This window comes from Emydura macquarii, unplaced genomic scaffold (assembly GCF_026122565.2).
Source record: "Emydura macquarii macquarii isolate MOO-44397 ecotype Brisbane River unplaced genomic scaffold, CSIRO-AGI_Emac_v2 contig_2437, whole genome shotgun sequence".
Classification (NCBI taxonomy): domain Eukaryota; kingdom Metazoa; phylum Chordata; order Testudines; family Chelidae; genus Emydura; species Emydura macquarii.
Window position 1 is genome coordinate 3,909,304 of NW_027132574.1, and position 23,553 is coordinate 3,932,856.

Consider the following 23,553-nt stretch of genomic DNA (forward strand, 5'->3'; position numbering starts at 1 on the left):
CTCTATCATATCCCTTCGTTAGTCACCTCTTTTCCAAGCTAAGAAGTCTAAGATTTATTAATCTCTGTGCATATGGAAACTGTTCCATACCCCTAATCATTTTTGTTGCCCTTTTCTGTACCTTTTCTAATTCCAATATATCTTTTTTGTGATAGGGTGACCATGCAGTCTTCAAGATGTGGGTGTACCATGGATTTAAAGAGGCAATATGATATTTTCTGTCTTATTATCGATACCTTTCCTAAAGATGCCCAACATTCTGTTAGCTTTTTGACTGCCGCTGCAGACTGAGTGGATGATTTCAGAGAATTATCCACAATGACTCCAAGATTTCTCGAGTGGTAACAACTAATTTAGACCCCATCGTTTTATATGTACAGTTGGGATCATGTTTTCCAATGTGCATTACACTTTGCATTTATCAACATTGAATTGCATCTATCATTTGTTGCCCAGTCACCCAGTTTTCTGAGATTCCTTTGTAACTCTTCGCAGTCTGCTTTGGACTTAACTTGAGTAGTTTTGCATCATCTGCAAATTTTGCCACCTCACAGTTTACCCGTTTTTCCAAGAACATTTATGAATATGTTGAACAATGCTGGTCCCAGTACAGACCCCTGCAGGACACCACTATTCATCTCTCTCCATTCTGAAAACTTACCATTTATTCCTAGCCTATTGTTTCCTATCCTTTAACTAGTTACTGATCCAGGAGAGGACCTTCCCTCTTAACCCGTGACAGCTTACTTTGCTTAAGAGCCTTTGGTGAGGGACCTTGTCAAAGGCTTTCTGAAAATCTAAGTACACTATATCTACTGGATCACCCTTGTCCACATGCTTGTTGACTTCCTCAAAGAATTATAGTAGATTCGTGAAGCATGATTTCCCTTTACAATGTGTCTGATAATTCTGTTCTTTACTATAGTTTCAACAAATCAGTTTCCTTTAAGGATGTCCTAGTTTGGGTATGCAGAACAGAGACAGCCAAAATCACTAATGAAATCTTCTTTTCCTCTGTTGATGTCCATGGTACAAGCACCTGAAGTGGAATCATCTTTTCCATCCCACCACCGAGTTCAGCAGTCACAAGTTATTGACAAGTTACATGCTATGTTGACTCTCTAGCACTATCTTTTTTCCTTAACACAAGTTCTTTATAGTTCCCAGCACATTGCAGAAACTGAGAAAGAGGATGGTGAGGCAACAGTGCTGATTAAAAAATCCTCTTGGCTTTTACCATGTATAATTACATTTTTTTCATTGGATTTTATGTGGGTCATTACAACTTGCCTTTTGGTAGGCTATCAGAATAAGAATACCATATGTCGGATCAATCAGGTTACTACTCAATACATGTACAAGTTTTTTTTAGTTTTTTTTAAGATATCTGTGATATGCTATAGCACCGGGTCCAGTCCGATCCGATCCTGCGGTTGTGGCCCTTCTTCGGGCCCCGGCTTGGAGGAAGGCCACTGTACCTTCCTGCAAGGGGAAAGTTAGCTGTGGCTATGAGTCTGTCGCCCCGGTCCTCGGCAGGGCAAGCAGTCTGTTGCCCCAGCCTTCGGCAGGGCGGGCAAGCAGCGTCCTCGAGTCGGGAGCGCAGGGGACGGTATTCGCTCTCTGGGTGGCAAGAATAAGGGGGAGGGGAGAGGGACGCAGGCCCAACCAACTCCACTGCGTCCCAGCCCAGGGCCCTAGCAGTGGCAAAGACATTGCCACTAAGTCAGCGGGGCTCCCGCCGCAACACGCTGACGGTGCTTGCCCCTTGTACAGCCACGCCTATGGCTGTCCCTGGGCCTCTTCTTCCCCATATCCTCCTGTACCTGCATGTTCTGGTTCCTCAGGGTCGCTGGGGTACACCGCCCGGGGCAAACCAGCCAGTCCCTCCTCATCCATGGGTGGCAAGGTGGGGAGCTCCTCAGCGAGGGGCAGCTCCTCCAGGTCAGGTCCCGCCTCTGGGGGCTCGGCTTCTGGCAGCATTTCCAAGTCGGGGTCGGCATCAGGGGGGAACTCCCAGCCCTCTGTCTCAGGGGGCTCGGCCCAGTCGCTTGGGGCCTGAGGCCTGGCCCAATCCTTCAGGCCTGTAGGGCTAGGCCAGTCTAGAGGGCCCAGAAGCCCTATCCAGCCCTTAGAGGCGGGCCACTGGGGTCGCTCCTGGGGCCTCTGTGCTGGGAGACGTTCACCTGTGTCAGCAGTCCGGCCCGGTTCAGGCCTTGGCTGTAGCCGGCGGGGCCACACGTCTGCCTCCGGCGGCAGCTTCCTCCACTTTGAGCTGTGGGGCCTGCTTCTTATGGTCTCAGCCTTGGCTGAGGCTCCGCTCCTCTGGTGCTGGATTCGTCGGCCGGCAGGGCCCCGGCTCGGAGGAAGGCCACTGCACCTTCCTACCCATGCAAACAAACACTGTAGTCTACTCTAACTTTTTACACATATACACTTCCACATATTATGAGTTTTTTGTTTTTTCCATCAAAGAGAATGGTTACTTACCCTGCAATACCTGTGGGGTCCTTTGAGATGTGTGGTCCACACAGACAGCTCCTGTTGTACATATATCATGTGTGAGATCAGATTATTTTGAAATAGCAATGTCTGTTGGGGCCACGCCTTTGTCCTTTCCATCCACCATAGCTGACAGTAGAAGGAATGAAGCTGCCTCAACTGCCTGTGCCTCTCTTCTCCTTCACAAATAAATAATCCCACGTTCAGGGCTTCGAATAGCAGGGATGGAGGTTGGGTCATGGAATCTGTGTGGACAACACATCTTGAAGAACCACAGTTATTAGAGTGTAAATAGGCATTCTCTCCTTCAAGTAACTGAATCACACAGATTCCGCTCTTGGTTACTAGCAAGCAGAATCCTGTACTTGATGACTGGTAAAAGGCTTTTCTTCTGAAATATCACATGAAGGACTGCTTTATCAAAGCTTGCATCTGATCTCAAGGCCTGCAGCAAAGCATATTGAATGGTGAAGTCACTATTCTACAAATCTCAGTCAGAGGGTCATTATTCAAAGAAGCTGTGGAGGTCACCTGGGCTTGAGTGGAATGAGACCTGATGGGTCAGGGTAAGTCTTTCTTTCCTAAGATGTAGCAGGTACGTATACAGTTTGAAGCACACTTTAGATAAGACAACCGATACCCAGATACTGCAGAGACCGGGGCCCGATAAGAGAAGGATAGATCGTAATCCCTTGAGAATGCAGATGGGTGGCTACTACCAAGAGAACTTCGGAAAACATTCCTAGGACTGAAGACAGTCCAAAGGGGGACGACTCTGTACTGGTAATGATCATTTTCTAGGGTAAACCTTAGGAAGCCTCTGTGAGCTGGTAATATCGCAATGTGCAAATAGGCATCCTGTAGGTCAAGGGCCGAAAACCAGTGAGGGAATGATCGTCTACAAGGTAATCATCTTGAATTTCTGAACGCTGATAAACTAGAGAGCTCTGAGGCCTAAGATAAGTCTCCAATCACCCTTTCTTTTTGGTATTAGAAAATACCAAGGGTAGACCACTTTGCCTCATAGATGTTGAGGTACTGTTTCTATGGCTCCTAGCTATAAGAGGTAGTCTATTTACTGCTGAAGCATACTTTCATGAGAGAGGTCCCTGAAGAGGGATGGGGAAGGGTGATGCAGAGGGGTTAGGGAGGTGAAGTGGATGGAGTAACCAAAATTGACGATTTCCAGAACCCATTTGTCCATGGTTATGCACTCCCAGGTACTACAGAATGCTACCAGGTGATCACCAAATGGAACAGATGATAATTGGGAGTGATCTTGCTGTGCCTCAACCTACTCATCAAAAGTGTTTTTGAGCAGGTGGTTGGGTAGAGGACTGGGCCCCCAAGGGCTTAATACTAGATAACTTATTTCTCTTTTGTTGCAGTTTGTAGTTGAACTGAGGCATAAATTGGGATGAGTATGGTCTCTGACGGTATTGATCACTAAATGTTTCTTTTGTCTTGGAGTGTAGATACCCAGGGACCGAATCCTTTAAGGAATGGAGCGATGTATCTGTTTCCTCTGTGAAGCCATTTACACATTCAAAGGGAAGGTCCTCGACTGTTATCTGAACTTCCTTTGGCAATCCCAAAAGATGGAGCCACAAAGTTCACCTCATCTCCACGGCTGTGGAGATGGTCCAGGGCTGCTGTATCAGCTGCAGCAGGGCTCATTGTAGGGCCGTCTTTGCCACCAATCGTCCCTCTTGGACTATGGCATTGAAGGTGTCCTGAGAGGCTTCTGGCAATTTCTCAGTAAAATCAATGAATCTATTATAGTTGGTGTAATCGTACTTGGTCAGTAATGCCTGGTAACTAGCAATTCTGAATTGCAGGGAAGCTGATAAGTATGTCTTCCTACTGAAATGATCTAGGCGCTTCCAGTGCTTGTCACATAGTGTGTTTCTGGAACAGTGCTGCTGACCCCGGGATTTAATTGTGTCCACCATGATGGAATTGGGCAGCGGATGGGTAAAGAGGAACTCTGAGTTCCTGGCAGGGACATAGTATTTTGTGTTTGCCTGCTTGCAGGTCGGGGCCATTGAAGCCGGGATTTGCCATATGACCTTGACTAGGTCCAGGATGGTCTAATTGACCAGCAGGGCAATTTTTTGACATAGCTGAGGCATGGAAAATGTTTATCAGCTTGTGCTGGACATCTTGCACCTCCTTCAGGGGTATACAGAGGTTGTTCACTACTCTTTTTGTCAGCTCCTGAAACTGCCAGAAATCATCCAGCAAAGATGGTTGTGATGGCGTGACTGTATTGTCAGGGGACAAGGAAGATATGGCCTTAGGCAAAGCCTTTTCCTTTAGCTCACCTTCCTGCTCTTTGATTTTTGGGCTGAGGGCACATGCCTGGGGAGGATCCTGTGTCATGCTTGGCACTCCTGAGGCTGGTTGCTGGTGCACTGCCCAGGGATCCCACAAAGGCCATTGTGGCATAGGGCCTGGCAGAGGTGCCCATGGATGTCTATACCAGGATGATGGTAGTGCCATTTGGTAGTACATTCCCAGATCCTATTGGTGGTCCTTTATGGAGCCTGAGAGAAGTACATATAGCCCTCATCTGACTCACTCTGATTCCTTGCTTGAGAATGGTGGTGCGGGATATGTCCGAGGGGAACTGTCCCTTGATTGGCTTGGCATGGTTCCGGAACTCTGGTACTGGGATGCAGAGAGTCAGAAGGTTTTAGCTCAGCCAAGTCCTATGCCACAATGGCCTTTTTGGGATCTCTGACCAGTTTCTGGTCTTCATACTATGGGCCATATGTCAGTACCGACCTCCCCGGTGTTGGTGCCGGTGATAAGGAGCTTGCCTATGCTAATCTCTCTCGTGCCGCTGGCGGTACCAAAACGGAGTCACATACCAGGATCATCTTAGGGTGTTTCCTTGTCCTTTCATACAGCAGCATATGTGCCCATACCCAAAGGGTCCATGGGCTTATCAGCAGTACCTGGCAGTATATTGGAAGCCTGGGCACCGGATTGTCTTGGTGCCGGCAGTGCCGAGGATATCAAGCAAGATGGATATCGTTTTCACTTGCTAGTAGGGCTCCCAGAGCTCTTCCTCGACTTATGAAAGGAGTCTTCTGACCATCTTTTCAACTCACTACCCTTTGACTTAGAAGGTTGCAGGGAAGACTCACATCCACCACTCTAGGGCTGTGGTCAGAGAGCTACCTCCATAAAGATGATCTTTTGGTGAAGCTCTCTGTCTTTGTGAAATTTTGATCTCAGTTGTCAGCAGAAGCAGCACTTGCTTTGTTTGTGACAGAGTGCTTTTCTGTGACTAGGATTGTCTCGCTACAAGTGCGACACTTCTTGAAGCCCAGAGAGCCAGGCATCCTCCCCCACTGGGAACAACACACAATTAAGTCTTTTCTTTTGTTAAAGATGGCCAAACAAAAAGGCAAAAATAGTAAACCAAAGGTTTGCAAAGTAAAAGATTTACAGCTGAAAATGAACTTAAAGATCCACTAACAGACTGCTAAATGCTCTGTCTCTAGCCAGGAGTGATTGAGAAGGAACTGAAGACTGTTAGCCCACGTGCACTGACCAGCCTCATGAAGCAGCATAAGGAGGGACACTGCATGTGAGGGCACAATGGACACTGCTACCCTACCAAAGTTCTCCGATCACCAGAGCAGGAACACAGACACACCTAAAGTGGAAGACACACGGGGAGACTACTTGAAGAAGTAGCAATTATCAAATGGTTAAAGAATCATATACATTACAATTGATTTTCAGAAATTGCAGGTCAGGATCATAGCAGTAATGTAAATCTGTTAGCTTGTAAAAAAAAAAAATCTCTCTGGATTGTCCAAACTGGTGGAGGGTTCAATCCCTTTGTTAAAAGCTTGCTTTGTTGTTAGAAATCCAGTCCGGAGATGTGAAGCAGGAAATGAACACAAAGTGATGTCACAGGCTCCCTTTTATATCTTCAGACCAGATGTATGGAAAGTTACTGTCAAGAGATGTTGTTTTGGGCCACATGTCCTTATGTGCCATTATGAGTCACTGGGCAGCCTCAGTGCTTTCTGACATGTCTCCAAGAAAGGCTCATTGTGTGTATTTAGTCTCTTCAACAGTCCATTGAGAGAGTCAAGTCTCTAATAGGAGATAAACAAGTAGCTGGTTAGCCCTGATGTAAATCTGTCTAGGGGTGTCACCCACGAACACAACATGTTTGAGATACAAATACATAGCCAATATTCATAACTTTAGATAGAAAGACGATACATGCGTATAAACAAGACTTTCATACTTAGCAAATCATAACCTTTCCATTGGTACCATACATGGACATACTTTGAATAAGATTTATTGCAACTTTGTAACATTGGTACCTATTGTAGTGTAACTAGTCATGTTTCTTTTTATACAGCATCACAGCGGGTCAACAGTGTGAGCAGTACAGGAGGCAGCATGGTGCTCTCCCTGTGAAGCAATTTTCAGTGCCATTTTTGCCTTTTTATTTCAGTGAGTCAAAGCCTTAGGAGAGGACTTTTGTCTCCTGATTACGGAGGAATAACTGTGCCTTTTCTAGTTCCAGGAGCTATGCTCCTTGCAGCTCCATCCCTGGATCAAAAGTGGAAGTCCTTGAGTGCAGGGTGACACTGTGGTCAGTGGGGCACAGGAGAAGTGAGACTGGATGGAAAGAGGAGATGTCCCCATTTGTTTATCCAGATCTGACAACACTTGCTTTGAGGTCTCGCGATGTAGCTTCAGTCAGCCCCCTGTAGCTTTCAAGGCATGCTTCAAAAACAGTGCTCAGACATGTGCTTAGGAGAGAGGTACAAGAGGCACTTTGAATGGCCAACACTGGTGGGCACTGTTGTATCACAGGCAGGACAAATCTTGAATTACAGGGATTTGCCTCTGGCTATTTTAGGCTTGTGCACAGAGGGACTGGGGGGATGGAAGGGATGTTGGAAACTCTATCAATGCCCTTTTTTAAAAAAAAAAAAGTCCCTTTGAAACCAACAGATATTTGTCTAACCATAACAACAACGACCTCTAGCTTATTTCTTGAAGGTTGAAGAGACCCAGACACTGCAGAGTTTCAACTCGCAAACATGGATAGTAAGAAGGAAATGAGAGGTTACTGAGGCCAACCCACTCCTTAAACTTTCAGCTACAGTGGTCACAGTGCTCACAGAGTGCAGGCACAGCTATTTCAAAACAATCTGACCACATGTGCATGAGTCATATCCTCCCAAAGAGCGAAATCTGTCTGGACAATCACTTGAAGAAGAATCCCATGTTTCAACAACATATGCAGTGCAAGAGGGCCTTGATGTTTCAGTGTGCTAATGTGCATAACTGACAGTTGTCACAAAATGTTTTTCTACTTCTCAAATATTTAATAGATTGCTACAGTGAAGTATCTTAGTAAGATTTACTATTATAATATCAATTGCAGCATATTTACCAGTATACTACCAATACTGAATTAAAATAAAGCATGTTAAAAGTGAAGTTTTGTATTTTTGATTTATTATTAGCTGAGTTGCAGACTCACAAAATGTTTTAATCTGCAATGATCTCCTAGATCCTCGTACATATTAGCAATGTTATAACATATGTATCTTAATCAATTTTTTTTTTTAAACTTACAGTCTGTAGAACAGGTAAAAGCATATTCAATGGATTGGTCAGATTAGTTCCTAAGATTATAAATCCAGAATTGATGCCAGCTGAATGTAGAGCTTTGTCCAAGCTGCAGTAATTAAGAAACATTGGTTAATTATGAACACTTTTTCCCTTCTCATAGAAGATTTTTATTTATGTTTTAGTTTAAAGGGATGTCATACTAAAAATTACTCTTCTGTTTAAGGTTTTTAAGAAACTCTTAAAACAAACACCAAAAAAGTTATAACTGAAAGAAAACTTTTTTAGTTTCTTTACTTTGTGAATGTCACAGCTTCCCCTGTATTGTCAGCTATAGTCTGGTCCTGCAAACATGTGAGTGAAATAATTCATGTGACGTCAATGAGACTACGCACATGTATCTTGGTCAGTTTTCCCTTTTTGTTTGTATGTATTGTTTTTGTTTGTATGGGTCTTTTATATAATCAGGGGAGAGGAAAATATTTTTAAAATAGGAAAGGTGATGCTTAAACTTAAAAAAAAAAAATCACAGGGGGACTTGGGGACAGATGAAGTAACAGACAACCTTTTTAAAATAAATGACTTAGATTTCCAGTTGACTGTACCACTTTAAGCTTCACAAAAGATGGAAATGACCAGAACTTAATAATGCAGAAAGTAGATTGAGGGCTCAATACTGCAAGGTGTTGAGCACTATTTCCCTAACTCAGAAGGCAAGTAAGAAATGCTTATATTATGCCACAGAAGTAGTCCCTTAATTTGCATTTGTCTACACACATCCTTACTTTCTTTGCTGCAACAGTGGGAGAATGCTCAGTCTCTTATTGTGAATAGTTAAGCAAAAAGACAAACAGACCAATCTTTATTTAATCAATGTTTTAATGACTTATCTGTCCAAGTTTATCCAAATTTAGTTTAGGTATATAATGTTAAAGTATAGCAGTACTATCAGTTACAGGAATGTGGCAAAGATAATTTTCCATGAAAAAAGCACACCATTGCAGAACACTTCTTAAGTAAAGCAGACAATTCTTAAGATTAATAGATAACACTAATGGATTTTAGCTTACATAAGATATACAGTACATGATCTGTGTAACTGATTTACAAAATGGATACTGCAATATACTTACTTTGACAGGAAGAGAGAAATGGTGAACAACAGCGCCACAAGGATGAAAAACACTCCCCATATGATCTAAAACAAAGATATATTATTATAAAATAGATGAAACACTCTCTGAAGTTGATATTAAAAGCACAAAAATACTATGTCCATGTGCTATAATCTTTTCACCAAATTGAGCTAAGATGTTATATTTGTGAGCATTTCCATCTACTTTTTCCACAAATGTTTTAATGACTTATGAATGAGGGAAGAGTTTGATAGGAAATGCTCACAAAGATAAAGGGTATTCACTTAACTACTTAAATAGTATCTCCCTCCCTCCCTAGCATTAACTGAGGCAAAAATGCCTGGCAATGACTTAAACCTGATTCATAGAACTGAATATGCAATGTTGCTGTAAGCCGAGACCGTGCTCTCCCATTCAACAGCCACTGAAACAAAAGAGTAAGAGGCATACTTGCTCTAGTATAAAAGCATAGAAGAGTTAAAGTAGGTACCAAATGGAGATCTGGCTGTACCTACAGGAAATTGGAAGCACAGAGTTAATATCCTCCCTTGCTATGTTGGGTCCATATGGAAGAGGACTATGAAAAAATGCCATCACTGGTAATTGTTCTTTTGTATGTCGTCCTCTCCACTGGAAAAGAATCAAAACAGGCAAGCCTCAAGAGGAAACAGCAGTACAAGAAGAGAAAGTGAGAGCTTTACTTTACACAACTGCCAAAGGACTCATTTGCTGAAAACCTCATTTGCAGGAGATAAGTCTAATAAAGAAGTGAAATAATGTAATGTCCAAACATCCATTCTGCACACCTTCAGTAAAGAGGCTTCTGGCAACATGAATACACTTCCAGTTCCCCCTCAGCCAAGTAAGATTTAGTATTTCAAAGGCTATGTTTAGTGTTTCAAAGCCATGCAGGATTTCATTTTTCAAAAAGATATTGTTAAACTCAGAGATTTAAGTCCCCTAAGGAAGGAAAATTGTCTTTGAAATCATTCAGAACCTTTTGAGAACAGACTAGGAAAAAGAAAATCACCAGCTAAACAAAATGCAAAATAAAATCAAAACAGCCCATTGAAAGGAAAAAAGAAAATTACAATTTCAAGAAAAGCTTAGAGTAGAGCCGCTTAGCCATTCTGCTGTCCAAAAATTCTAAAAAACTTAAACTATTGACAGTAGTTAAAATACAAGATCACAGAATTTACCAGGTAATCACATCATAATATCCAGATCTCAAACAACTTTCAGCAGGTGAACGTTTTGATCAAAAAAATGTTAGGAGACTGAAAATATAACAAGTGAGAGACAATCAATATACCTGTGACTATTCCCATCTGCTTTGCAGCTGCAACATAGGGTGCACTAGCAATTTAGTTCAGCCTAGCACAAACAGCATGCAGCTGTTGTGTCAAATATTAGTAGATCAAGGGACAAGATCCTGTATCTAAAAAATAGGATGGGCCTGCTTATTTACCAGAATGCAGCATGAATGCAGGACCTTAGTAGGTTTCATGTTATTTGGTTTTTGAGATTTTAGAAAGAGTGGATAATTTATAATGCTAACTAGCTTTTACAAACTAATGTCTCTTCCTTGTGCAAAACTGTGGATAAATTGAAGAATCCACTCCCCACATTCTGTACAGAGCCACCTTGAACATGAATTTAAGAAGCCAGAACCACTGAAAAGTTCACTTCCATGGACTGAGCTTTAAGTGCATGGCTGGACAAAACGGTTTGAACCTTGAAGATATTATCCTAAAATACTGAGAGATACATTTCTGAACCACAGATATTTCGGAACAGGAAAAAATGTATTGGATGATATCTGGGAATAAAAATTAAAAATACTCTGCCTTCAATTCCTCTTCTATAAGGTTTTTCTTTCAGAAAACTCCTTAGATTTTTTTTTTTTTTAGCAGTTCTTAGGCAATAAAACTTATTGCATTTCAATCCAAATTTTGCCAAAATGTTGCCCTAAGCCAAATTCTTGTCTTCCTGCAGGATCATTAACTCCTTGATTCCAGCACTGATCTGAGTGAGATATTGCACAGGGAAAAAAATAAAAAATAAAAAAGCAAGTTCTTAATAATTTGAATGTCCGTGTCAATTTGCTTTAATTTTTATTAATCCTCCATATTTCATTCAACTGCAGCCACCAACACAATCAGTTATGTTATCAAACATTTTCTCTCTCCTCTGTAGGTGTTTCTATGGAGTATTACTGTTGGGAAAGACTTACTTCTCATTTCGATAACTGAGGGTATGTCTATACTGATGGCGGCAAAGTCGCCACCATCAGATCGATCTATCTGGATTGACTGAGTGGTCAGTGAAGACCTGCTCAATTGATCCAGAAGTCAACGCTGTAAATCCACCCCCTCAAGTGGCGCAGTGCAGTGAAGATGGCACGCAGAAGGGAAGCACAGCAGTCGATGGGAGTTACAAAAGCTACTCTGCATAGCTTGTGTAACTCCTGTCGACTGAGACCGAATCACCAGGTAAGTGTAGACCAGGCCTAAGTGTATAGGTATTTCCAAGCTTTTTTTCCTACGGACATTACTTTTCTTCATCACTCTTGTTCCCCTATCAAATTAATCCCAGTTGTGTTTCTCCCTCTTCCATTCACCATCTCTTTTACTACCTGGTTCCTAAAGTACGTTCTGGAAGAACCAGAATGGTCTCACATTTGATATAGCAAAAGTGAATGCCTATCTTCTAGTGCATCTTTCCCTACTCACAGTCTTGACTTTAGCTGTATCACTACTGTACCAGGAGTTCGACTGTAATCCACCTTTATATACATATACTATGGTGGTCTACTGTTGATGTTTAAGTTACTAAATATCCATCAAATTCAGAATTTTTTATAACTATGGTATTGTTAAAATTTTTCAGTATTTTCATTTCAATTCATTAGAACTTATGCTTTCCTTATCCACCCTTATCTCTTATTCAGAACCATTCTGCGCAGTTACTTTTGATGATGTCACCAAATTTTATTTATAACATCTTTCCCTGAAAAGAACATTCTGATTCAGACAGTTATTCCTTTAACAACATAAAAAAATCTTTACCCTTAGGGGCAGATCTCTGTGTATTCTGCAATGCACAATTTATGCTTATGTATTAACCTGCAACTAATAATTAACCTATCTCAACCACTGGCATGATCAGATCCTTTGATATAACTCTCCTGAAGTGATTAAGTTCTCACTCAGTTACTATACTATTTTTATATCCAAACTGAGGACTTAACTCAAAATATGTATGACTTTTCATCCTAAGTTTAATAAGCACTATACACATTAACAGTCATTTTAATAAGAATATCCATTACAACACTCCAAGATCTTTCTTCCAATACTGTTGCAATATTAAAAACTAAAAGCAAATTATACCAGCTTCTTTGCTTGAATTTCAGTACATTGTTGTCCGAAGACTCACTTCACTGCAAAATTTATCTTTAAAATGTTTACTCCAAATTACCCCAATACTTGAAATAGCAATAACATCTTTAACTAATTTATGGATTTAAAATGTACCTCTTGTATTTTTGTGAATTTAAACACTTCAGTAATATTAGAAAAATTCACCTCTAGAACAATTTGCCAGAATACAATTTCCATATTAGCACTGGTATTTTCCATTTCTCAGTTCACAAGAATAAACAGTATTACTTTAATAGTGTTCTGGGTGCTCCTTTTTACATGAAGATAAATATTTAGGGTTAGGGTTTTTACTTGTTATGGATCATGTTTTAATGTTTAAGACAATTACAGTCTGAGATGGCATCGTAAGGCTTCAATGAAATAAAACTCAAGAAAACAATTCACTTTGCAAAATTCCTGAATTTTTATCTTAAACATTTTCAAACAAAGTTGTTCTCTAACTACATTATTCAAGAAAGCAGGATGATTCCATGCTTAGAACACAAGCCTCGGACCTGCGAGATTGGTTCAGTTCTCCCCTCTGCTACAGACTCTCTCAAGATATTGGCAAGTCATTCACTTTGTGCATCAATTCCCTGTCTGTAAAACAGGGATAATATTTTCCTACCTCAAAGGAGTATTGCAAGGATAAATACACTAAAAAGATTTTAAGGTGTTCAGATACAGTGGTAAGGTACCTTATATTGACTTCATCAACTATGAATTGATTTATGAAAGGATTTACATTGACTTCAATAATCTTTGGCTCAGGCACAGTGAGGAAATATGAGAAGTTTCCCCATGGCACTTCAGACAGGATTCGTGGGGATTGCCCTTTGGCATAGGTTTGTGGCAGGTCCCACAAAGTTTGAATTCTTCGGATTGAGGCTTGCGCCCGTCTGAGGGTGTAATAAGGGGGCCACCAAATAAAACTTATTTAACTATAAATTAAATTAACTAACTCTAATCTACTATTTACAGGTTCAATAATTCTCTATCACTAGAAAAATGCTAGAAGCTCCAGTGACCATCACAGGAGGTAAGAAGGAACTGAAGAGGTGGCGGGTCAGCAGGGCCCTATATACAGAGTCATGGAGGAACTACGCCAATGGGTGCCTGCACTGACCTGATGGGTACTGCTAGGGGAAAAACTTTCTGACAACTGTGCACGCAGTGTGCACACACCTACTTGGAATCATCATGAGCAAGTACTTGAAGAAGAATAGTTATTAATATGGGTATAAAGGAGCAACTTAATATCAGACATGAGGAGGAGTCTTTTGATGGAGCTGACAAAGAAAAAAAGAAAGGCAGATTCTGGGCATAAGTCACTTTGCTATAAAGCAATGAATTTGATAATGGCTATAAAAACGTTGCAGTCAATGATTTGGGAATGAATACTAAAGTAACCAATTGCATAAAAGCCGGTGGGAAATCATGGTACAAAATTATCTAGTAAATATTAGTAGGCCATTTTGGAAAGCAACAAGCAAAGTCCCTTAAGATTTGTCACTGCGTCAAATCCTGTTTAAAAATCTATATAAACTAACCTGAAGTAAAAGAAAGAGACCTGAATTCTAAATTTACTAACAAAATTGGAGGAATAGTGAATAATGTCAAGGCAAGCACAGAACTGGAGGAGAATATGAACAGACTTGCAAGATGGACAAATAAGCGGCAAACTCAGTTTAACGTTGAGAGGTGTAAGGGCATGCACTTGGAGAGATCAAATAAGAGGTGGTAGTAAATGTGTAATGAAACAGAACTTACAGAAACTAACAAGCAACAAAACCTGGAAGTAGCATGGAATAATATTAAAGTGGAGGCCTAGTGTGCATCAGGCAGAAGGGGACAGAGCACAAAAACTATAGAGAAATTAGCTATAAAGCAAGAAGTAGCGTGAGGCTGAGTAAGGCTGTGTAAGACTATTTCTGGAAAAGCATTTATAGTATCTGTTACTCATTTTAAACGTAAACTATAAAATTTTAAACATGAAGTCTCTACACGATACCAAATCAATAAAAAATATATTTACATTTTAAAATAAAATAGCTGAAAATGGTTTACTTCCTCATGCGTTCCTAACAAGACCCAATTTAGGAATACTGTATTTGTCCTGTAATAGATGGCAACACTATAATCATCTAGATTATCATTTCCTGCATTTTCAGTTACAACATTGTTGAATGCTGCAAGCCAAACAAAAAACTCTGGTTTAGGCAGATAGGCAGAGGAGGGACTGCTTTTCAATTATATTGTTTTAAAACATAAGACTGACTACACCATGGACATGAAGCAGAGGGGGAGATGCAAAGTTCTGCGAGCATTTGCAGGTTTCTTCCACAGAAATAACTTGTAAAAGACCCAAGTATGCAATATTAACCATTATCATTCTTCACAAACTCTTATCTTCACATCTCAGTTCTCTACCTATATTTAAACTTGAGTATTTCAACAAGTGGTACTGGTAATGGGTATCTAAAAATCACTATGTAACATGTCTTTCCCCACTTCCCAAGTGTTCTTAAACTAATATAAATTCCATTAATTCACTTTACTACTCTGCTTAGAACACCAAATGTTTATTACTATTTCTTACACAGGGCCAGAGATGCATGTGGCATCTTACAGGCAGAAGGAGGAAAGGTAATCTTGTGGTTAAGGCACTGGACTCAGGAAACCTGGGTACAGTTTTTGGCTCTGCCACATATTTCCCATATGATACTGGGCCAGTTAGCTTCCTTATGACTCAGTTTTCAATTTGTAGACTAGAAACAACACCTCCCCAGCATCATATAGTATATATAAACCCATAAATATTCGAGTTAACACTATATGTGAGTAGGGGCCATATAATTACACTGAATGGAAGATAAAGTTCTTGTAGCAGGAATTTACTCCTTTCCTTCAGTTGAAGGCTGCCAAAAAAAAAAAAAAAAAAAAAAAAACCCAAAAAACCTCACAAAACCACCTCTCAGACTTAATCACCTCTGCTAATAAGTTAGCTGTATAGACCATACATGAGAGACAAAGCAACTCTTCCTCAAAGAGCTAGTGTGGTGCTCTCTCACTATTCCCTGTTTTCAGTCCTAGTCTGAAACTCCAATTGTTCTGCATATTACAGAGTTACATTACTGCTACAAATGTGAAGCTGGCTCATCCCTTTTTAAAAACAAAACAACTGTTTTTATTCTAACTATGGATGTTCATACAAATACTGCGTTGAAATTTCTGCTTCTTTCAGTAGCATTCACACAGCACGAATTGAGGTGGCAGGACGGAAGATGGGCTTTGCTAAATCTCTCTCTGAGATCATCTGGGAAGGTACACAGAAGTTCTTAAGGATTTGGTTTTCAAAAGAAAACAACCCTTGCTTCACCTGTGAGGTAAAGCTGGTCCCTTTGTCAATTAATCTCTACCTAGGGAAACCCACATGCAAAAATGTTTTGTGCAATTGCAGTTGCCTTTGAAGTGCAAAGGGAAAAACCTCTGGATATCAAGTCACGTAGCCAATAACTACCAATTACCTAGAGGCAATCTTCTCTAGGAGGTTCAACCATGCCCACCCCTACTCTCTCAAATGGTGTCTTGATCAGTGGCAAAAGGACTACAGGAGACCTCAGGGCACCCTAAGTGGTGGACAACTGACATTCCCGGCAAGACGAGCAATATTCCCTCACTTTCTGATGGGCGCCAAAGCCAGTGCCCATAACATCTTCTCCCACCACAAGTAATTGGCACAAGGGATGTCGTGTGCAAGTTGCACCAGTAATTGGCAGTATTTGTGTGGCACTAGTAGATGTGTCTTCATCTCCACAGACTGCTGGTCTCGCTCAATGCAGAATAGGTACTTCTTCTCCAGCACTGAAGTTCCTGAGGAAAAATCCCGAAGTCCTACCAGGTCCACGTTTTCTGTGCAAAGGGATCGGCCTCAGTCCATAATTGTTGGGAATTGTTGGAAATTGTGGGAAATAATTGTTGGGAAAAAACCGTCAGTCTCATCCTATTACTGGATACATCAATTCTCCAGCCAAAGCCACTGTGATGGTTTTGGTGTGCGTGTCCACAGTCAGCCATAATCACCAGCTAAGAGAGGCCTTTACATCACCATACTGCACACTTTGTCTCTCTTCGGATGCTGCCCTCCCTGGCCAGGGAGGCCTGAACTACTGTCTAGCAGAACCCAGAGTATAGGAGTACTGGCACTCTCTTCCCTTGTCCCCAGAATGAAACTGTCCACTTGCCTTTTTACAGTCACACATCTCCACAGCCCAGCCCTGAGTGTATTCACACTCCATGAGAGAACATTCTTTCTTTATATGTCCTGACTACCCACAGGAGTAGCAGATCACTGGGCTAACCTTAGAGGCATCATTCTTTGGAGGCAAATTTGGTCACAGGATAGCACTAGAGCATCTAAGGACCCTGCTGCAGCCCTATCCCATCACTCTCCAGGGCCTCCCCATGATCAAGTAGACAGCCTAGCCCTCCTAGATGGGGGTTCTAAATGTGTCCCCCTCAGTTAGGGGCTTAGTATTGATGCCTCATGCCTTCTTTTGACTGGTCCCGCAGGGTGTTGAAGTTCTGGGAAATTATGTGTCTAAAGATCCTTCGGATGCTATGAAATTTTCCAGTTTCATAGTGTCTAACGGAGACTGAGAATGGTGTCATAGCACCCTCTCTTGAACTCTTACTAGTAGAATCCATACAATTCTTTCAGTTAAAATTAACTCAGCAACCCACACTCCCGGACTGTTTCTGTGAGCGGAGGAACCATCAGCAAAGTCCTTTCAAGCATTGAACTATTATGCAAGGTCGGATGCCCTTCAGGAATGTCTGACTTAAAAATAACTGGCTATGTATTTCTTCATTAATATCCAATGAGTCTAGAATAGAGGCTTTCATTTGCTTGTAGTCCTTGTCCTGCTCTTGCTCCACATTGTGACAGGCTGACTGTCTGGCCTATCAAATATGGTGGCAATATCAAAGCACAATGTTTAGCGGGCCACTAAGAGGAGAGGGTTATTCACCTTGTGCAGTAACTGAGGTTCTTCAAGATGTGTCCCCTTGGGGGTGCTCAACTTTAGGTGTCAGTGCATCCTCGTGTCCCTTGATTGGAGATTTTACAGCAGTACTCATCCAGGTCACACATGCGCAGCTCCCATCTTGCAGAGCCGTTGGCACATCTTTTAGTGCGAGCGCGTCCTGACCCCCTCTGTTCCTTCTCCACCGTAGAGTCCAGTGTATGAACTCTAAAGTAGAGCGGAGGAGGGTTGGTAATGGAGCACCCCCAGAGACACATCTCGAAGAACCTCATTTACTGCACAAGGTAAGTAACCCTCTCTTCTTCTTCGAGTGGCGTCCCTGTGCGTGCTCCACTTTAGGTGACTCTAGAGCAGTTCCCCTCATTTGGTGGAAGGGACTTCAGTATATTTTGGTTGGACAGTTGAAAGGACTAACAGTCCTAAGGCAGCATCTCCTCTGGATGCATGATCGATGGCATAATGTTTTGTGAACGTATGTGTAGAGGCCTGTGGAGCTACCTTACATACATCTTTACAGGGACGTTGTTGAGGAATGCTACAGAAGTGGACATTGCTCTCGTTGAATGGGTTTTCATCCCTAAGGAAACTTGTATGTGTTTTAGTTCATAGCATGAGTAGATGCACCCTGATATCCACTTTGATAATCTCCAAGTAGATAGTGGTTTGCCTTTTGTTCATTCCACCACTGATACAAAGAGCTTCCCTGATTTTCTAAAAGATTTTGTTCGGTGTAGATAGAAGGCTATTGCCCTCCTTACGTCTAGAGTATGCAGTATGGCTTGTTGGGTATTGTGATAAGGTTTAGGACAGAAGGTAGATAAGTGAATTCGGTGGTTTATATGGAAGTCTGATACCATTTTTGGGAGGAACCTTGGATGAAATCTGAGCGTAATCTTGTCTTTATGGAAAATCTTGTAGAGTGGATGGGCCATGAAAGCTCCAATCTCTCCTACATGGTGAGCTGACGTAATAGCTACTAGAAAAGGATACTCATTAATATATGTAGATGCGAACATGCTGCTAAAGGTTCAAATGGGGTTTTGGTAATGGTCCTTAGTACTAGGTTTAAGTGCCATGGTGGTGTGGGGGTACATATAGTGGGGTATACTTTTGTATCCCTGACAAATAGTTTTACTGTTGGGTGAGTGAACACAGTTTTATCATTGATTTTGTCGTGAAAGACCATAATGGTTGCTAGATGGACTTTTAGCAAGCTAACTGATAGTCCCGATTTTTTTAATTTATTTATTTATTTTTAATTTCAGGGTTGTATTCCTGGATGGTTGTAATGTGTGCTGGTGTGTCTATCTTTGCATCAGGCTGTGAATCTATGCCATTTCTGAAGGTAGGTTTTCCTTGTTGTAGGTTTTCTACTTTTTAATAAGATATGTTTATTCTACTCTGAGCATTTTAGTTCTTTTATGTCAAACCATTTAAGAACCATGTTGTTAGATGAAGCTTCTGTAGATCCGGGTGGAAAATCCGGCCATTGTCCTGAGGGAGAAGATTGTTGAGAAGTGGAAGAAAGATAGGCGTGTACATCAACATTTAAAGGAGACAGGAGAACCAGATTTGTCTGGGCCATGTAGGCACTATCACAACCATCGCCCTGTCCATGTGTATTTTGTGGCTAACACTGAGTATCAGAGGAATGCGTGGGAATGCCCTCAGGAAGTGTTCGCTCCAATTGAGAAGAAATGCATCCCCCCCATCACTCTCCTTCCCATTCCTGCCCTTGAGCAGAAAAGGGGACATTTGTGATTTTGCATAGTCATGAAGAGGTTGATTGTTGGGTGACTCATTGTTGGAAAATGTTTTTCAGAACTATATTGTTCAATTCCCATTCATGGCTTTGGTCGAATTGTCTGCGGAGGATGTCTGCAGTGGCGTTCTGGCATCCTGGTAAGTACACCACTGATATGTTGATGTTGTGTTGGATGCACTGGAGTTTTATTGCTTCAGTGCATAGTGAGGAGGATCTTGATCCTCCCTGTTGGTTTATGTAAAATATGCATGCAATATTGTCCCTCGTTACCTTATGAGTGGAAGAAAGTGGTGGCATGCGTTCTAAACTGTGAGAAGCTCTAACAGATTTGTTTTTGGACCATCGGCCTTGTATTGTATGGTTCTGTAGATGTGCTCCCCCAACCTTTTGTGGTTGTTATGCAAATGGGATTCCATTCATAATATGGGTGGAATGAGTTTACCACAGTAGTGATCCTTTGACCTTGTTTGGCATCATTAATGTTCAAGCCATGTTTGTGTGGTTTATAGGTGGTTGATAGCCATCCCTGTAGACACTGCATGTGAAGCTGTGCATGTTTGACTACAAAGAAAGTGTCCTAGTAGTTGAAGGGCTATGCAAGCAGTTAGTGTTGGGCTTTTTCTTACTGAGAGTGTTAGAGGTCTACTATAGCTTGGAACCTGGTTGATGGTAATGATGCCCTCGCCATTATTGAGCTTAGGTCAGCACCTATGAATTCCAATTGTTGTGTTGGATTTAAAATGGACTTTTCAATGTTTATTATAAGACCTAGGCTTCAAAAGAGCGATATTGTTCAGTGTGTCTCTTGGCTGTGTGTCTTTATAGGCAGTCGTTTAGGTAAGGGAATATTCTGATCCCTTCCCTGCACAGATGTGCTGCTACTACTACGGCTAGTACTTTTAAAAAAAAAAAAATCTTCGTGCCGTAGAGAAGCCGAAAGGTAATTCTTTGTATAGGTAATGGTTGTCTGCCAGTGTGAATCTGAGAAAGTGTCTGTGCACTGGGTAGAAAGTGATATGGAAATAAGTATCTTGAAGGTCAAAGGCTGAGAACCAGTCCCCCTGTTTCTGTGCTGGTATTATAGTGGACAACATGACCATCTTGAATCTTCGTCACCTTACAAACTTGTTTAGTCTTTGAAGATCCAATATGGGTCTCCATCCTCCATTTTTTTTTTTTTTTTTTTAAATAAAAAAAAAGTAGTGGGAGTACAATCCCTTCCCTATGTGATATTGTGGAATGTGCTCTATTGCTCCTATAAGGAGGACATGGTTTATTTCTTACTGTAAAACTTGCATGTGAGATGGGTCCCTAAAGGAGGTGAGGGGCTGGGTAAGAGGGATGGATTTAAAAGGGATAGTATATCCCGAATGAACTCTCTCTAATATCCACTTATACAATGTAATTTCTGTCGACTTGTGGTGGAAAGATAGGAAAATGTCAAATTTGGTGTACATCATTGATGGCAATGGATGGTGAGGGAGGTCGTTAAGACCCTCGACCAAGACTTCAAAATAGCTGTTACTTTGTGGGTCATAGTGTCTCTGGTGTGATTATTGTTGGTACCTATGTTGATATGGCTGAAATCTGAATTGTTTTCTTCGCGTTGCAGGTATATAAATGCTGAGTGCACATAAGGTTGCTTGCGAGTCCTTCATCATGTAGAGTACCTCATTGGTTTTCTTTGCAAAGAGTTTGGACTTATAGAAGGGAAGATATTCTATCTTTGCCTGTAACAGGCCCAAAGAGTGGAGACAAGATGCCCCTATGCATAACCACCTTAGCTGTTGTTCTGGCGACCGTGTCAGCCACATTGAGAGAAGCCTGCAAGGCTGTTCTTGCAATGATCTGCCCCTCATTTATGAGTGAACTGAATTGTTCTTTTTTGTTGTCTGGTATGTCATTAATAAATTTTCGTGTAATTGTTATAATCATATTTGGCAACAGAGCTCCATAGTTGGCTACTTTTAATTGTAGCGTTACAAATGAGTATACTTTCCTTCCTAATAGATCTTTGTCATGAGGTGTTCACTTGTACGTGGCTTGCTTGCCTCTCTGATTTGCGACATCAGTGACCAGAGAGTTACGGGGAGGGTGTGAAAATAAAATTCCATCCCCTTGGCCGGGACAAAATATTTTTTATCTGCCCTCTTACAGGTAGGTGGGATGGTAGCTGGTGTTTGACAAATGTTGTTGGCTGGTTCCAATAATGCATCATTGATAGGCAGTGTTATCTTTGATGAGGTAATGGTGTGGAAAATTCACAATAATTTGTGGTGTGATTCTGTGACTTCAGGAAGGATTTCAAGATCCTCCACTACCTTTTGAACAGCTCATGAAATTATTTTAAGTCACCTGTGTTGGTCGGTGGAGGGGGCATTATTGCTTCAGCTGATGAGGTGGAGGAGTCATGTACTGCAAGTGATGTGTCCTGTTCAACACTTTCCTCTCCTTCCTCCCCCCCAGTTTCTGGTGTTGGTTCAACCACACATGGAAATGATGTTGCATAAGATCTGGATCTGTGTATGTAGGGGCATGAAGGTCTACTAACAGCCCTATTGTAGTTCAGCCACATGTTCCAATTCAGCCATTGCCTATGAAAAGATATGGGTGGGTCCAAACCATGGTGGTCCATACCATGGGTACACCTGATATCCCGAGCGTGTTTTATGTCTAGGCCCTTCTGAAGTTGGTTTAACAAGGAAGAAGTGCTGGGAAGAGAATTCACCTTCATCACGCCCGCCGTCATTTTTGATAGAAAAGGCTATTGGAGAAAGAGCCTCATTGTGTGCAAAATGCACTGGGGACGTATCTATGTCAAGAAATGGTGATTGAATAATTATGTTAATATTATTTCAGTTTGCTGGTAATGGTGTGTCTTCTCTTTAGTGATGGAGCCAATGTTGATGCGACATCTTGGATTGGTACCGCCGTTGTGGTCGGTGCCCTTGACACTGCCGTGTCGGCACTGGCATTGATGTCAGTGCCATATTCGACCCAAAAGTTAGCAGTGCCATGTCCATTATCGGCAGCGGCTCTTTATGTGGTGCTGCAGTTAGTGCCAGGTTAGCCAACAGCACCTTGGTCTTATGCAATGCTGTAGTCAATGCAATATGTTCTGTTGGTACCGAAGATTGCTTGCTTAGCTTGTGGTGTCTCTACCATTGCTTTTGACGGTGCCATACTGGAGGAGGTAAGCTTAGTTTTGCCTCTCGACTTCGCACCAAGGCGTTGAGAGCCCTGTGGTGCCATGGCCCATGCCATACCTGAGGAACCTGATGCCTCATAAGTAAACAACCTCAAGGTAAAGGTTACCGCTAGAAGTGAACTTCTGTTTTTTGGTGGCTCCCTCCTAGGTGAGGAGGAGGATCTCTTTCTTGAGGATCTCTGATTGATCTGTATGAGGTTTATCCAGTCCTGGGTCAGAAGAGGGTCTCAAAGACATTGCCATCAGGATTAGATTAAGTCTGAGATCCCTATCTCTCCTGGCTCTGGCTTTGAGGTTGCTGCATCGTATGCATTTTTGAGGTGCATGGCTTTCACCCAGGCAGCAGACACATTCTAAGTGCCATCTGAAGCTGGCATGACCTCTCTGCACGATATGCACCTTTTAAAACCTGGCGAACCAGGCATGTTGTCAGGTATTTAGGAAAAAACTGAATCTATTTACTTCTATTAACAGGAAGAGAGGAAAGCATTTATTTTTTTTAAAAGGTAAGACACGTAAAGGTAAGTACTAACTGACTAAAACAAAACTACTGACTAAACTAACACTTTTCCTAATAGGTATACGTACAAATGGGATAAGTTTATTAGGAATTGCTGAGGCTCCTTCTTGGACCGTGGATGGTTGAGAAGGAACTGAGGGGGTTGCGTTGTGCTCGAGCCAAAAAAGACACCAGTGGCATTGTGAGACAGGAGCTGTGCATACACAACCTGAACAAGTACTGCTGTAAAATCTCCGATCAAGGGACGCGAGGATGTGCCGACACTTCAAGTGGAGCACCCACAGGGACACTATTCAAAGAAGCAGCTAGTGCTACCCTCTCAAAGGTGGCAAAAAATAA

General features: G+C 41.7%; 1 protein-coding gene across 3 annotated transcripts in view; it reads right to left on the reverse strand.

The window, feature by feature from the left end:
• The window catches only part of LMBRD1 (LMBR1 domain containing 1), a 273,786-nt gene that overhangs the window by 64,971 nt on the left and 185,262 nt on the right, over positions 1–23,553 (reverse strand). For all 3 annotated transcript variants that reach the window (XM_067562532.1, XM_067562530.1, XM_067562531.1), the window contains exons 10-11: positions 9,252–9,316; positions 8,125–8,227 (exon numbers count right to left, since the gene is read on the reverse strand). In XM_067562532.1, the coding sequence (XP_067418633.1) occupies positions 8,125–8,227; positions 9,252–9,316 (168 nt within the window). The remainder of the gene's footprint in view (positions 1–8,124; positions 8,228–9,251; positions 9,317–23,553) is intronic.